A 16,053-nucleotide genomic window follows, 5' to 3' on the forward strand; every position below is an offset into this window, starting at 1 on the left:
ACAAAACTTGCTAATAAGAAGCGCTATCTGTATATGTTTGTGCCTAGTGAATATACATCTAAGCACCAGGTCGGCATTTACTAAAGTGCAAGTTTTTTCATGGTTTCAAAATAATATACAGGTCAAAATTATTTATCCAGATCTATATGCAGATATATAAATCCAGAGTTATCAAAATGTGAGATTAGAGCTCATCTCACAAAAACTTGCTGACTTTTTATTCATTCCTATGGAATTTTTAGAAATGAATTTATCAATGGGTGAAAGTTAGAGTTCACCATTTGATAAATGCGCTTCTAAAAATCCCATAGGAATGAATAGATAGCGGGCGAGAATTTTTGTCGTAAACTCTAATCTCACATTTTTAGAAATCTGCCCATAAGGGCAGACACATAATACATAAAAAAACTTGTGTTCTATTAATTTCTATGGTATTTTTAAAAGTGTACTTATCTATGGTTGGAAGTTAGAGTTCATCATTTAATAAATACGTTTCTTAAAATCCCATGGGAATGAATAGAATGTGGGTAAGTTTTTATGTATTAAGCTCTAAACTCACATTTTGTTAAAACTGCCCCTTAATGTGTTAGGGGGAAATCCTTCCTTGGGTTGTTTCCCATGTGTAAGAAGCCCTATCCTGGTGCCCATTGCCCATTGCCTAAAATAACACATACCATCAAAATTGCGATAATAACTGTGAAAAATGAAATAAACTTTCTAGATAAAAACCCCACTGTATTTTCACATACAGTGACGTGATTGTTGTGTATATAGACTTGTATTAGTTTGTTGTTGGTATTTGTATGAAGATGTGGTTCTACGTACCGCTATGCCAAATCTAATGATATTGTCCTTCTCACAGTCGCCGATCACTTTTGATAGGAGAGCATTGTCATGTGATTCCCCATCTGTGATTACAACCATAACTTTGTTGGCATTGGGCCTCCCGCCGTATTCTTTAGAGAAAGCAAACTTTCTGCAGAGCAAAAGTTGTTCAGTGTTAGAAATACAGATATCTGGAGATTCATGTTTGGGAAGTAAATCCACAATCCGCTAGATTTATGTGTTTAGCAGAGTTTTGGGGACAGGAGATATTTTTCATTCATACATTGGTTTATTATTCATAATATAGGTTCTATAGAAATCAATGGGAGGTGTCATTTTCTCATTCAAGGCATTTTAAAATTCTAATTTTTTTAAACAAATTGCTTTGTATGGAATAATGTGACTTCCAAGGCAAACAAAATTTTTTCTTAAAAATGTAATCAAGATTTTTTACCCCTAGCTAAAGGGATTGTTCACCATTGAGCTAACTTTTAGTATGAAGTAGAGAGTAATATTCAGAGACAATTTGAATTTGTCTTCATTTTTCATTATTTGTATTTTTTTAATTATTTAAATAATTGTTCAGTAACTCTACAGTTTGGAGTTATAACAGCTATCTGGTTGCTAGGGTCCAAATTACCTTAGCAACCAGGGAGTGGCTTGAATGAGAGACTGATATATGACTAGGAGAGGGGCTGAGTAGAGAAAAGAGTTATATAATAAAACTGTAGCCTCACAAAGCAATAGTTTCTTGGCTGCCGGGGTCAGTGACCCCCAGTTGAAAGCTACAAAGAGTTTGAAGAAGAAGGCAAATCATTCAAAAACTATAAGAAATAAATAATGAAGACCAGTTGAAAAGTTTCTTAGAATTGTTCATTCTATAACCTACTAAAAGTTAAATTAAATGTGAACCTAAGTTTGGGAAAAATTTTAAAAATCTGCAAATTGCCCTCAGATAACAAGGATTACTAAATGTATAGATCTATATGAAGGTACATTCTTAGTCAACATGTTTGGCCCTAAACCAATCACAAGTTATGACATCCCTGGGTCCAAAAATGAATTGAACAATCTGACAGTTTGATCTTCATACCTTGTAAAATCAATTGCTTTGAAAGTGTTTGTCTGAGTTCCACCCATTTGATCAATACCAGTTATTGCCTTGGCCATTTCTTCTTTGGTTCTATATGTGTCCATTTTATACATCACTTGGGGGTCATTTCCATACTGGATGAGGCTTACCTACAAACAAAAACAAATAGGCATTTAACTATATGGGGCACATTCATTAAAGTACGACAGGTCCGATTACAAAAAATTCGTATTTTTTTCTAAAGTTTACAACTTTTGCGTATTTTCTGCGATATTTTTGTTAATTTGCAAAACTTTTTCATACTTTGCGACAATTTGTGTGACACAATCGTATTGTCGCAATGAGTACGAAAGTTTCGGATTCATTCAAGCTTCGGTATGGTGACTTTCCTTGGGCCAGATTGGAGCTGCAGAGTGCCATTGAGCCCTATGGGAGACTTTCCTTGGGCCAGATTGGAGCTGCAGAGTGCCATTGAGCCCTATGGGAGGCTTTCCTTGGGCCGGGTTGGAGCTGCAGAGTGCCATTGAGCCCTATGGGAGACTTTCCTTGGGCCGGGTTGGAGCTGCAGAGTGCCATTGAGCCCTATGGGAGACTTTCCTTGGGCCGGGTTGGAGCTGCAGAGTGCCATTGAGCCCTATGGGAGACTTTCCTTGGGCCAGGTTGGAGCTGCAGAGTGCCATTGAGCCCTATGGGAGACTTTCCTTGGGCCGGGTTGGAGCTGCAGAGTGCCATTGAGCCCTATGGGAGACTTTCCTTGGGCCGGGTTGGAGCTGCAGAGTGCCATTGAGCCCTATGGGAAACTTTCCTTGGGCCGGGTTGGAGCTGCAGAGTGCCATTGAGCCCTATGGGAGACTTTCCTTGGGCCGGGTTGGAGCTGCAGAGTGCCATTGAGCCCTATGGGAGACTTTCCTTGGGCCGGGTTGGAGCTGCAGAGTGCCATTGAGCCCTATGGGAGACTTTCCTTTGGCCGGGTTGGAGCTGCAGAGTGCCATTGAGCCCTATGGGAGACTTTCCTTGGGCCGGGTTGGAGCTGCAGAGTGCCATTGAGCCCTATGGGAGACTTTCCTTGGGCAGGGTTGGAGCTGCAGAGTGCCATTGAGCCCTATGGGAGACTTTCCTTGGGCCGGGTTGGAGCTGCAGAGTGCCATTGAGCCCTATGGGAGACTTTCCTTGGGCCAGGTTGGAGCTGCAGAGTGCCATTGAGCCCTATGGGAGACTTTCCTTGGGCCGGGTTGGAGCTGCAGAGCGCCATTGAACCCTATGGGAGACTTTCCCTGGGCCGGGTTGGAGCTGACTTTCCTTGGGCCGGGTTGGAGCTGCAGAGTGCCATTGAGCCCTATGGGAGACTTTCCTTGGGCCAGGTTGGAGCTGCAGAGTGCCATTGAGCCCTATGGGAAACTTTCCTTGGGCCAGGTTGGAGCTGCAGAGTGCCATTGAGCCCTATGGGAGACTTTCCTTGGGCCGGGTTGGAGTTGCAGAGTGCCATTGAGCCCTATGGGAGACTTTCCTTGGGCCGGGTTGGAGTTGCAGAGTGCCATTGAGCCCTATGGGAGACTTTCCTTGGGCCGGGTTGGAGCTGCAGAGTGCCATTGAGCCCTATGGGAGACTTTCCTTGGGCCAGGTTGGAGCTGCAGAGTGCCATTGAGCCCTATGGGAGACTTTCCTTGGGCCAGGTTGGAGCTGCAGAGTGCCATTGAGCCCTATGGGAGACTTTCCTTGGGCCGGGTTGGAGCTGCAGAGTGCCATTGAGCCCTATGGGAGACTTTCCTTGGGCTGGGTTGGAGCTGCAGAGTGCCATTGAGCCCTATGGGAGACTTTCCTTGGGCCAGGTTGGAGCTGCAGAGTGCCATTGAGCCCTATGGGAGACTTTCCTTGGGCCGGGTTGGAGCTGCAGAGTGCCATTGAGCCCTATGGGAGACTTTCCTTGGGCCAGGTTGGAGCTGCAGAGTGCCATTGAGCCCTATGGGAGACTTTCCTTGGGCCGGGTTGGAGCTGCAGAGTGCCATTGAGCCCTATGGGAGACTTTCCTTGGGCTGGGTTGGAGCTGCAGAGTGCCATTGAGCCCTATGGGAGACTTTCCTTGGGCTGGGTTGGAGCTGCAGAGTGCCATTGAGCCCTATGGGAGACTTTCCTTGGGCCGGGTTGGAGCTGCAGAGTGCCATTGAGCCCTATGGGAGACTTTCCTTGGGCCGGGTTGGAGCTGCAGAGTGCCATTGAGCCCTATGGGAGACTTTCCTTGGGCCAGGTTGGAGCTGCAGAGTGCCATTGAGCCCTATGGGAGACTTTCCTTGGGCCAGGTTGGAGCTGCAGAGTGCCATTGAGCCCTATGGGAGACTTTCCTTGGGCCGGGTTGGAGCTGCAGAGTGCCATTGAGCCCTATGGGAGACTTTCCTTGGGCTGGGTTGGAGCTGCAGAGTGCCATTGAGCCCTATGGGAGACTTTCCTTGGGCTGGGTTGGAGCTGCAGAGTGCCATTGAGCCCTATGGGAGACTTTCCTTGGGCCGGGTTGGAGCTGCAGAGTGCCATTGAGCCCTATGGGAGACTTTCCTTGGGCCGGGTTGGAGCTGCAGAGTGCCATCGAGCCCTATGGGAGACTTTCCTTGAGCCAGGTTGGAGCTGCAGAGTGCCATTGAGCCCTAGGACTCAATGGCACTGTGCAGCTCCAACCCGGCCCAAGGAAAGTCTCCCATAGGACTCAATGGCACTGTGCAGCTTGAATGAATCCAAAACTTTCATACTCGTTGCAACAATATGATTTTGTTGCGTAATTTTTGATGCACAGTATGAAAATGTCTCGCAAATTAATGAAAACATTGCTGAAAATACGCAAGGTACGAAAACTTAGAAAAAAATACGATTTTGTTGTATTCGGCCCGATCATGCTTTAATAAATAGGCCCCTTAGTTTGGTCCATTGTCAGGGACTTTAGAGCTCGAAGTATTACTGTTTAACATTTGTTAATATACTTGTTAACACTTTTATTATTTACTTGTTATTGATATTTATGATTATGTATTTTATTGCTTATGTCATGTAATAAAGCTGTGGCCAATATAATTTTCAACGAAGGACAAGCTGTAAGTGGTGATTATTTCTAGGCCAGTAGTTCGGGGCAAAAGGAGGGCGGGTATTTGGCCCTGCCCAAGTCATGTAATTTCTAATTGTGGGCGGTGAATATGACACCTGGATTTGTGGGAAATAGAATTGCTCCATTGTGGAAATCTTTAGTAATTGCTTGTTAGGAAAAGACGAGTGACTCGCTGGAACTCGCTTTTTAAAAATCGCAGAGACTAATATCTCCGTGGGACATTTTCCTAAGCCAGAAAAAAAGCCCCCGTATAAGCACCTGTATGCTGACTAATTCAGCTTCCTGGCAGGAGCAGAAACGTAACCAAATCGTCAAAAGTCAAACAATGAAATTGTACAGTATTTTAAAATGCATAATTGGAATAATGCTTTATTTAGTACTTGGAATATGCTCAAAATAAACATTTTTCTCAGGGGATCATACCATAGATAAAAAATGTAAGTCCTGCAAGTATTGTCTATGCGTACAATGGTATGTACGTTCTAAAGTTTCCTTTTGAAGAGGAAACAGTTTCTATTGAAGAGGGGAGAATTTATTGTGGTAAGTGCCAAATATAGCTGCTCATTTTCAGTGTTAATTATATATGTAAAGGTATCAGACCGCTTATCAGGAAACCCATTATCCAAAAATTTCTGAATTATGGAAAAGCCATCTCCCATAGACTCCATTATAAGCAAATAATTCCAATTTTTAAAAATGATTTCCTTTTTCTCTGTAATAATAAAACAGAACCTGTACTTGATCCCAACTAAGATATAATTACCCCTTATTGGGGGCAGAACATCCCTATTGGGTTTATTCCATGGTTAAATGATTCCCTTTTCTCTGTAATAATAAAACAGTACCTGTACTTGATCCCAACTAAGATATAATTACCCCTTATTGGGTGCAGAACAGCCCTATTGGGTTTATTTAATGGTTAAATGATTCCCTTTTCTCTGTAATAATAAAACAGTACCTGTACTTGATCCCAACTAAGATATAATTACCCCTTATTGGGGGCAGAACAGCCCTATTGGGTTTATTTAATGGTTAAATGATTCCCTTTTCTCTGTAATAATAAAACAGTACCTGTACTTGATCCCAACTAAGATATAATTAATCCTTATTGGAGGCAAAACAAGCCTAATAGGTTTGTTTAATATTTAAATGATTTATAGCAGACTTAAGTTATGGAGATCCAAATTACAGGAAGATCCCTTATCCGAAAACCCCCAGCTCCCGAGCATTCTGGATAACAGGTCCCATACCTGTATTAAGACCACAAATACATTTGTCGGTTACATTAAAATATTTTTTGTACTTACTTGAGTGCTCGATGGGCCTATATCTAAGCCTTGCACAAACTTTTCCAAAAAATTTCTAACAGCGTACCAGGGATAAATGCTGTTTGATCCATCGCACACAATTGCAATGTCAATATAAGATGAACATGCTGTAGAAATAAATATGAATAAAGTCAAGCATTAAAAACAACAGTGTTACAGTGAGTACACTAAAGGCCTGATTTACTAACAATGGTGGAAAGGAGTCACGGTGAGTATTAAAAAAAAAAAAACAAAACGAAAAAAACAACAACACGATTGTGTTCCTTATTATTAATGCCTTGTATTTTTTTTTAGAACAAATATGTTTTCCTTGTTTGTTTGTTTTTTATACCTTTGTTGTCCTTTTTCAAAAATATAAAATGCTTAGGTCTTAGGAGGCAAGCTTTTTATTTTCTATAAAAATATAGAAGGGAAAAAAATAAGCAAGGAAACAAAATGTGCTAATTTTTTAAAAAATTGATAAGAAACACAATTGCCCCAATCCCCTTCCATGGTAATACAGGTATCGGACCCCTTATCCGGAAACCCATTATCCAGAAAGCTCCGAATTACGGAAAGCCTGTCTCCTATAGACTCAATTTTAATCAAGTAATTCAGATTTTTAAAATTGATTTCCTTTTTCTCTGTAATAATAAAACAGTAGCTGTACTTGATCCCAACTAAGATATAATTACCCCTTATTGGGGGCAGAACAGTCCTATTGGGTTTATTTAATGGTTAAATGATTCCCTTTTCTCTGTAATAATAAAACAGTACCTGTACTTGATCCCAACTAAGATATAATTACCCCTTATTGGGGGCAGAACAGTCCTATTGGGTTTATTTAATGGTTAAATGATTCCCTTTTCTCTGTAATAATAAAACAGTACCTGTACTTGATCCCAACTAAGATATAATTACCCCTTATTGGGGGCAGAACAGCCCTATTGGGTTTATTTCATGGTTAAATGATTCCCTTTTCTCTGTAATAATAAAACAGTACCTGTACTTGATCCCAACTAAGATATAATTACCCCTTATTGGGGGCAGAACAGTCCTATTGGGTTTATTTAATGGTTAAATGATTCCCTTTTCTCTGTAATAATAAAACAGTACCTGTACTTGATCCCAACTAAGATATAATTACCCCTTATTGGAGAAAAGGGAACGACTTTTTCGTACGCCGCATGACTTTTTCGGACGTTTGCACGAAAAAATCAGAAAGGTTTTACCGATGTTTACAATTGTTCGCTACGAAAATTTTGTGACTTTCGGATCGCCAATACGATATTATCGTGACTAATACGATTTTTTCGTAAGCATTTTCGTGATATTTGCGATCTTCAGAAATTTTCGTTTCCAATCCGATTTTTTCCCATTCGTGATTTGGATTCGCGGATTAGTAAATGTGCCCCTAGGGGTAGGCAGGAGAGGCTCCTGCCTGGCGCCCCCCAATCGTTGCGCCCTAGGCAGCTGCCTCTTCTGCCTACCCCTAGTTCCGGCCCTGCCAATAGGACTGTTCTGCCCCCAATAAGGGGTAATTATATCTTAGTTGGGATCAAGTACAAGGTACTGTTTTATTATTACAGAGAAAAGGGAATCATTTAACCATGAAATAAACCCAATAGGGCTGTTCTGCCCCCAATAAGGGGTAATTATATCTTAGTTGGGATCAAGTACAAGGTACTGTTTTATTATTACAGAGAAAAGGGAATCATTTAACCATGAAATAAACCCAATAGGGCTGTTCTGCCCCCAATAAGGGGTAATTATATCTTAGTTGGGATCAAGTACAAGGTACTGTTTTATTATTACAGAGAAAAGGGAATCATTTTTAAGAATTAGATTTGCTTTTAATGGTGTCTATGGGAGACGGCCTTTCCGTAATTCGGAACTTTCTGGATAACGGGTTTCTGGATAAGGGATCCCAAACCTGTAATTGAAATAGAGCAAATTCTGTCCAGGCCTTTTATGATGATGTCATACAGTGAAGTCTATGAAGCAGACTGACGGCCATAAAAATCCTTTAAAAAGCCAGATTCAGCCTGTGGGCCTCCATTTGGACAGCTATTCTTAACAGCATATTAGTCAAGATGTTTGTAGTAAATGTAGATGTACTATATAAACATTTTTGCTTTGGTTATATTCACTAGCACAGCCCATGGATTCTTTCCATTTTGTTTCCAAAGGAACCAAGTCTGCTAACTTTGCTATTAAAATGCTAAGGAATTATTGTAAAAGCAGAACAATATATTTCTGGATATATATGTACTACAGTTTCTGCATGACTTTATCAGTTCTATGAAGTATTTCATCTGTGGGATTGTTCTTACTTTGAAGAGCCGGTGAAAAACTTCTAATTACTTTAAAACTTGGGCTAACATCAGAGCATACGCCGGTTGCGTAGTAATTGTTACCACACTGCTGTGCCCACAGTGGTCCACAGGCCTGCAAAGATATAATCAAGAATTAGAGACATCATTGAAATGATTTTAATTATTGAAATTATTTTCTAAATATTATTTCTGCTTGGGTGCAGACATGCATTTCTAAAGGTGACCATCGGTCGCACGAAAGATCATACAATCAGCCACAAACCGTTCAGGGCTGAATCGGCAGGTAAGGAGGTAGAAACAATAGGATTTCTACCTCCTTCTGCCGATTCAGCCCTGAAGGCAGATTTTGCTCAGGCTCCTTCTATGGCGCCCGATCAAAATCTTTTAACCCGTCCGATCGGCGAGTCGACTGATATCAGCAGCCTCCTGCGATATCGGTCGACTCACCGACTTGCCATACACGCACCAAATATCGGACGAAACGAGGTTTCCTACAATATTATCGGTGCGTGTATGGCCAGCTTTAGGGAGATGTTTTACTTCCTTGTCTGGCTTTTTTCCCCTTATCAACACCAAGGCATTCTTAGCATATTTCAAAAATTGATATATTCTAGCTACATAATTACAGACCCATAGGCCAACAAGACTGAGGCTACATCCACCTATGTAGTTTCTAAATACTCCAAGAGCCAAACGAGCCAAATACCCAGATTCCTGGCCAATGGCCCCTCACTTATGTGACTATTTGCCAACAAGAATGTGTTTAACTGAACTCTGCAATACTGAAGTATTTTAGGTGACGAGAGAAGCCATGATGGCATTGAAATGACATTCTCATTGCTCCACTTCTTCTATGTTTATTTACAATATTTACATTATTATTATTATTAACATTTATTTATAAAGCGCCAACATATTCCGCAGCGCTGTACAATAGGATTCTGATTAAGATGCAGTTTAAAACAAAATTAGCATCATTGGGTACAGATATATAAATACATTACTGCTGAAGATCTTGGTTATAAAACTGAAGTCGTTCTTATTGTTGTATATTTACAAAGGACATTTTTCTTTTCACCAGGGCCACTGCTGAGGGAAAAAAAACCTCAGAACCGGTGGTGAGATGATGGTTTAGCTAAACTCATGGACAGCCCCGAGGAAAGTTTAGAGCCCAGTGGAAGTCAAGGAAGAGAGAGAATTTGTAGTAGCAAAAATATCATAACATGAATACAGAACTTTCAGTAGAAAAAGTATGTGCCTTATCCTCATCACTCATATGGGGTAATGTTTTGTTCCCATTCTCTCTCACTCTCTTCTTGCTTATTCTTGTTTACACGGACATACCAAAAATCCTCCTGTATTTCCATTTCTCAACAGGGTCAATCCAAGATTCATTTCTTCTCTTTTCTCAGTAACATTGGGAATGATAGTCGCATCTACAAAGGCAAACAAACGTGCTATCAACATGCAACATTTTCTTCAGAAAAAGGGTATTTTTAAACTGAGATGGCTGCAGAAGGAAATTTCACGTGACTTTGGAAAGCCGAAGCAATACATAGGCCTTTTCAGCTGCAATTCCTATTGTTGCCGGGAGAAAGGCATTTTGGAGCAGTTAGTCTCCCGCCGTGGCAGAGATCTATCGCAGGCTCAGCCGACATTAGCCTAATGTAAACCTAGACTTTTTCATCTGGTAGGTAAAAAACTTATCTATGCACTAGATTGACATGTTAGTTCTACTCCACATCACCGCTGCATTGCTTAACATTAATTATCTAAAATTTTTATTTTTAATGTAATTTTATATGCAGAACTCATATTAAACAGTGCAAGGTATGTTCATAGACAATTACAATTTTTCTAGGATTAAAACGAGGCAGAAATATCCATTTTTTTCTGGATAAAGTGATGATATTTCTTAACCAGTGGACTCAGCTTCCTAATGAGAGTTTCATCCCTCCATTGCTTTTGGGTCTACTTTTGCCAAGTTACAATAACTGAACACCATGTCCCCATGGGATTAGTCAATACTCCTACACATTACAAACAAAAATTGGGACATTGTAGGCTATGCCCCTATAACCTTTATGTATCATCTAACCCAAACCCTGCCCATTTGATAATAAATTATTTTATAGGTTAAAGATTCAAGCCTGCCATACCAAAGTTAGGAAAACTGGAAAGTATGAAACAGGAGCCAGCAAGTTGACCTGATAGAACTTAATTTCCACCCATTTTGTACCTTAACTAGAGGACTATATGCTTCTATCCCCTTGACCCCCTCCATTTGTCCTTATTTTTTACCTTTGCTGACAAAAGAACCTGCGCAAATAGAGGCACTCAAAGAGGGAACAAATGGAGCCACAGTTAAAACTGTGGCAACTTTTTTCTTACATGAGAATTGCCATATTTTTAAGCAACATGAGAAGTCAAATTTCATTAACTTACCCGCTAAATTCATTTTATCACATTTGGTCGTTGATGAGCTGACTGAGCACTTGTAAATGTCTCCCATCCTATTTTTTGGATAACCACTCCAAGGGGAACTAACAAGCAACCTAAAGACAAAAAAATATGTAGGTTATACTATACTGAATCTCAATATGTTTTACTCTATATATTATATTGTAAAATTCTTTTTAGTGCCCAGATCCATGATTGTTTGTTTAATGTTCACATTACTGTTCAGTTTGGGGTAAACTGGAAACCGTTGTGCAGTCTTCTAATTACTGTGGGGTGATGAGCGGATGAGTGAAACTGTACCGTTTTGCTTTGCATGTATTTTTTTGATGCACGACAATTTTTTTCGTGTGTCAGTCAAAAAAAATACTCGTGTGACAATTTTTTTTGACGCTGGTAATTTTTTTACGCGATGACAATCCGCCAATGCCGAAACGTGGAAATTTGCCTGGCGAATTATTTCACCTATCACTACTGTGAGGTGGAGTTACTAGTTAACACATTTGTGTTATATGGGATTGTAGTAATCACCTGACAAAGGGGCTATGCACAATTAAACACAGGGGTTATTCCCTTTTGCATCTTACCTGCATGCTGGAGTGTTCCTTGCATGGCTCTTTAGTGGGGTACCGTCCCCCTACAATCTGTTAGCACCGGGTTACTTGTTAGAGGCCAGGTGTGTGTATCACTTCCTTTTTGTGCAGCCTTAGAACCCAATGAGGAAGCCAAGAGTCACACATCCAATGACACTACTTACTGCACAAATCATGACAGGGGGTGCTCCATTGTGCCAAGGCTTATGTCGCCATACAGTTATGCAACAGCTACTCGTTTCTCAAAGGCCAAATTATAAGCAAATGCACAGGCCTGACCTCCTATCTCTTTCCAGTGACTTGTAATTTTTAGCTAGATTGCTGCATTTTATATGGGCTCATTGTGAGAGGTCAGAAGAGATCCATGGATGGCAAGGAACATCCTTGAAACTGGCACCCAACAATGCTACGCATACACACAAACAGACATACATGCACACACAGAAATACTCACACACACACAAAAGAAATCTAATGGTGCTGATCCATAGTATACGTTTCTATAGACCCATAGGCATAGCAATAATACCTTCCTTTCTGTAAACTTTAGAAAATGTGCAAAATGAGCAAATGCGCCTCTCACCAATTTCCATCTTGGTTATGAAACTGCTGAACAGAATACCCAAACTGCGTGTTGGCAGGCCCGCTATATATCTTGGCTCCTGAAAGGCCAACGTTGTATGCTTCACTGTGCTTTAAAAGATTTCCTGCGAGACACAAATTGAGCAATTAGTCATTTCTAAAGTACCATTAGCGTTGTAACAAATCGAGAGAAAATTAACATGAAAATTAAACCTAAGGAAAGAAGAAAGAAAAGCTCTTAAACAGTAACACAATTTACAACAAGAAGTGCAAAAATTATCTCCAAGCTCAGTTTCCAATGAATAACAAAAATTTTGCACTTCCTTCTACATTTTTTGGCTTTACTTCCCCTTTGTATTTGACAGTTTTGTTCGCTCACCATATACAGGTACAGGACCCATTATCCAGAATGCTCAGGACCAAGGGTATTCCGGATAAGGGGTCTTTCCGTAATTTGGATCTCCATACCTTAAGTCTACTAAAAAATTAATAAAACATTGATAAAACCAAATAGGATTGTTTCTATTGCTCATCACAGAAAAATTCACCTGCTCTCTATTCATTCCTATGGGATTTTTAGAAGCACATTTATCCATATTTATGGTGAACTCTAACAGGAGATGCCTGATTGATTTCAAGTGGAGCAGAGGCAGTGAGCATGCCCAGTAGGCACCTCTTTGAGGTCTTCATAGTCGGAGAGAAAAAAAAATGCTCTGAAAGCAAAAGGGGTGGAGCTTTACATTAGATAAGGAAGTAACTAAAAAAGCTTCTGTTCAGCTGCTTGTAATAGATATATGCCTTAGGCATAGAGGAGTTTCAATTTAGCACTTCCTAGATGTCACTTCTGACTCTTTCCAGCTTTCAAATGGGGGTCACAAAAACAAATGCTCTAAAAAACCACAACTAAAATAAAATGAAAATCAACTGCAAAATATCACTCTCTATATTATGTTATAAGTTAATTTAAAGGTGAACAACCTCTTTAATGTGCGACTGATGCAAAAACGGACAGCTTGGTAGCAACATTTTGGAACCATGTATTCAGAGTTTGCTCTGGCCTTCTAAGGGTTCAATTCCCAGGAGGAGGAAGCTAGAGTCAGTGAAGTTTGCCCAGGAGCAGTAACCCATAGCAACCAATCAGCAGGTAGAATTTACGGGGTACCTGTTTGAAAGCATACATCTTATTGGTTGCTGTGAGCCAAACAACGTATCTAATTAAATATGGGCTTTAGCCTCTCCTTTCTATATAGCGAGAGCTGGAAGGAATCTGTGTCCATTTGCAAACAATCTGTCAATTCCAGGGTCGGACTGGGCCGTGTTGCCACTTCCCCTGGCTGCCACATTGGGGCGGGTGGCCCCTGCAGCGGGTTAGGCGGGTGCGGATGATGCAGCCAGTGGTGGGCCCTGCACTCCCCAGTCTGATCCCCCCAGCAATTCTACAGCACAGAAGCTATTTATCACCATCTCAGACAGTAGATTCAATCACTTATAACAGACTGAAAGAAACAGCGATTTGTGTTTAGTTGCAGAGTCTTCCCTTTCCAGGGGGATACTGAAACATTCCTTAACTGCAGATTAAAAGAACTGACTGGCATGGAGACAACTGAGTCATGGTGTAAATGTCATTTCTAACAACCACCCAGACTTGTATATTCTTGCCTGACTGTTAGAGCTTGTCCTCATAATTTGTTTTCAAGAGACTTTCACCTTTAAAGCAACACATCATTATTATATTGGATAGGCCCTATGTCTAATTAAACACCCACAAGCCTCAGGTATCAGACTGGCGAGCATTCATGAACATTCAAAGCAATTAAAGTTTAGATTATATTCATATTCAGGGCCTATACAGATCCTACAGACCCCTAAGGCCTCATTATGCAACTGAGAATTTACACGGGCTTTAGCTTCTGGAATGAAAACAGCAAATTAGAAAAATCTACTTTTCATTTCTTCTGGCTCAAAAAGGAACTTTGGATGTTCTGTTTTGTTGGGCTGTAATAAAATCAATATCAGACCTGGATTTTCTAGCAGACAGGCCCCTTTTATGTGTAATAATCTCTCAGTTCACTGATACTTTAAGCAGCCTTGGTGTCAGGCACAAAAAGCAGAGAGAAGATACGTCCATCAGTTTCTGCCGTATGAGCTTCTATCCTGGGGTGGCACCCTTGGCTTCTCTTAAGCAGGTATAGATCCTAAGCATAGCTGAATGCACTGCAAAATGCCCATTTCTACATGCTCAGCAGCTAGGATTGCCACCTTTTGTAGTGTCTAATACTGACCACGATGGGAGTGTGTCTACGAGGGGGGGGGGTAATTATGTCAGGGGCGGGATCAACATGGAGGTGGAGTTGGGAAGTTACCTGTCGCAGCTAGAAAACTTATTGATTACTGCAAGGAAAGAAACCCTATAGGGTTAAATGGCCCCTATGGCTTTAAATCCCTACAGGTTCAGTTCACTTAGTTGCTGGGCAGAAAGGAATGTATCTAAGTGAGTTCATTAAATGTGTACTATTGGTTAGAAGGTATGATGACCACTTCCTGCCTTACTTTGGTATAGTACTGGGAGAGGAGTGGCATCTTCCTGTTTGTTTGCTTCCACCTTAAGGACAGGGTGGATGGGTGCTGAGAGCCCAGGGCATGGGCCCAGGCCCAGTGAAGTCGGGGAACAGGGCCCCGTGAATGAGGCATTAGATAGAGGCAGGTGTAGCTCCCTTTATAGTACACTCTAGGGGTGTAAGGCAGTTAGGGCTGAGATAGAATGAGCAGCATGAGCTCCTGCATAGGATTTGCAGTTTTTCTGGAGATATCTCTCCCAGGCCACATTGCCTGTAGTGTAGGGATCCAAGTGAATAGGGAATCAGGATAGAGAATTTCCTGAGGGATCCACTACAGGGTGTGTCGCAGAGGTGAAGGGAGATTCCTGCCAGTCTGCCCGCAGGGGAGTGTTAGTCTGAATATACACTCGGTATGTGTTGCATGTACCAATGGCCTCTGAAGCTGTATTGTGAGTAACCCTGTGGATGTTCAATAAACACTTATTATTTTGTTATTTGCAAGAACCTCTGGCACCCTCTGTTTTTATTTTTCTGCATAGCAGCAAGAGAGGTGTAGTTGCACAAAACCCTCACCTTCCTCTTCCACTTAGCGAAGGCCCATTCTGGGTAAGAGAGTACAGTGTAACCCATGTTCTACTGGTAATAGTCCGGGAAGGCAGCTATTGAGCTGAAATATAGGTTACACATACATACACACTATTGCTGATCTTGGAAACTAATAGCAATTGGTTGATAGTCTGGTACACAAGCAGCCAATCTCTTGTATGCCTTTTTTCATTATGGCAGGTATAACAGTATTAAAGCAAGATTCCAAGTGCTACGTGTGGGAGTGTCTCAGCCAATACTCATATATGTGCAATCAATCAGCTCTGATCAGCATGGCATGAATGCCACCCCTGGAATCTATAGGTTACTGTATTCCCCCCCCCCTTTATTTTCCCTAAAGCAGCCAAGGATCAAATATGTTTTATGTTTTTGTGCAGATATAGTGGAATTTCTATGTCCTGTAGCACAGCAGGCAATAACATGCTACAAGCGATCAGTATGATCTAAATGACGTTGATTCCCAAACAAAACACCTTATTGGCTGATGACCTTTGAATGAACATTTCTGGGTAGCCTGGAATAGGAAAGGAGTGCACATTGGTAGTGAATGAATCAGTCAAATTGCACAATCTATCAGTATCATCCTGTTTACCAGTCAGCCAGAAAAC

General features: G+C 41.1%; 1 protein-coding gene across 1 annotated transcript in view; it reads right to left on the reverse strand.

Moving 5' to 3' along the window:
* itga2 (integrin subunit alpha 2) overlaps positions 1-16,053 on the reverse strand; it is a 62,978-nt gene that overhangs the window by 26,949 nt on the left and 19,976 nt on the right. Inside the window, exons 2-8 of the mRNA XM_031894257.1 lie at positions 12,283-12,406; positions 11,095-11,204; positions 9,994-10,085; positions 8,647-8,761; positions 6,314-6,441; positions 1,919-2,067; positions 826-976 (exon numbers count right to left, since the gene is read on the reverse strand). Of these exons, the coding sequence (XP_031750117.1) occupies positions 826-976; positions 1,919-2,067; positions 6,314-6,441; positions 8,647-8,761; positions 9,994-10,085; positions 11,095-11,204; positions 12,283-12,406 (869 nt within the window). The remainder of the gene's footprint in view (positions 1-825; positions 977-1,918; positions 2,068-6,313; positions 6,442-8,646; positions 8,762-9,993; positions 10,086-11,094; positions 11,205-12,282; positions 12,407-16,053) is intronic.

Source organism: Xenopus tropicalis, chromosome 1 (assembly GCF_000004195.4).
Source record: "Xenopus tropicalis strain Nigerian chromosome 1, UCB_Xtro_10.0, whole genome shotgun sequence".
NCBI classification, from domain to species: Eukaryota; Metazoa; Chordata; class Amphibia; order Anura; family Pipidae; genus Xenopus; species Xenopus tropicalis.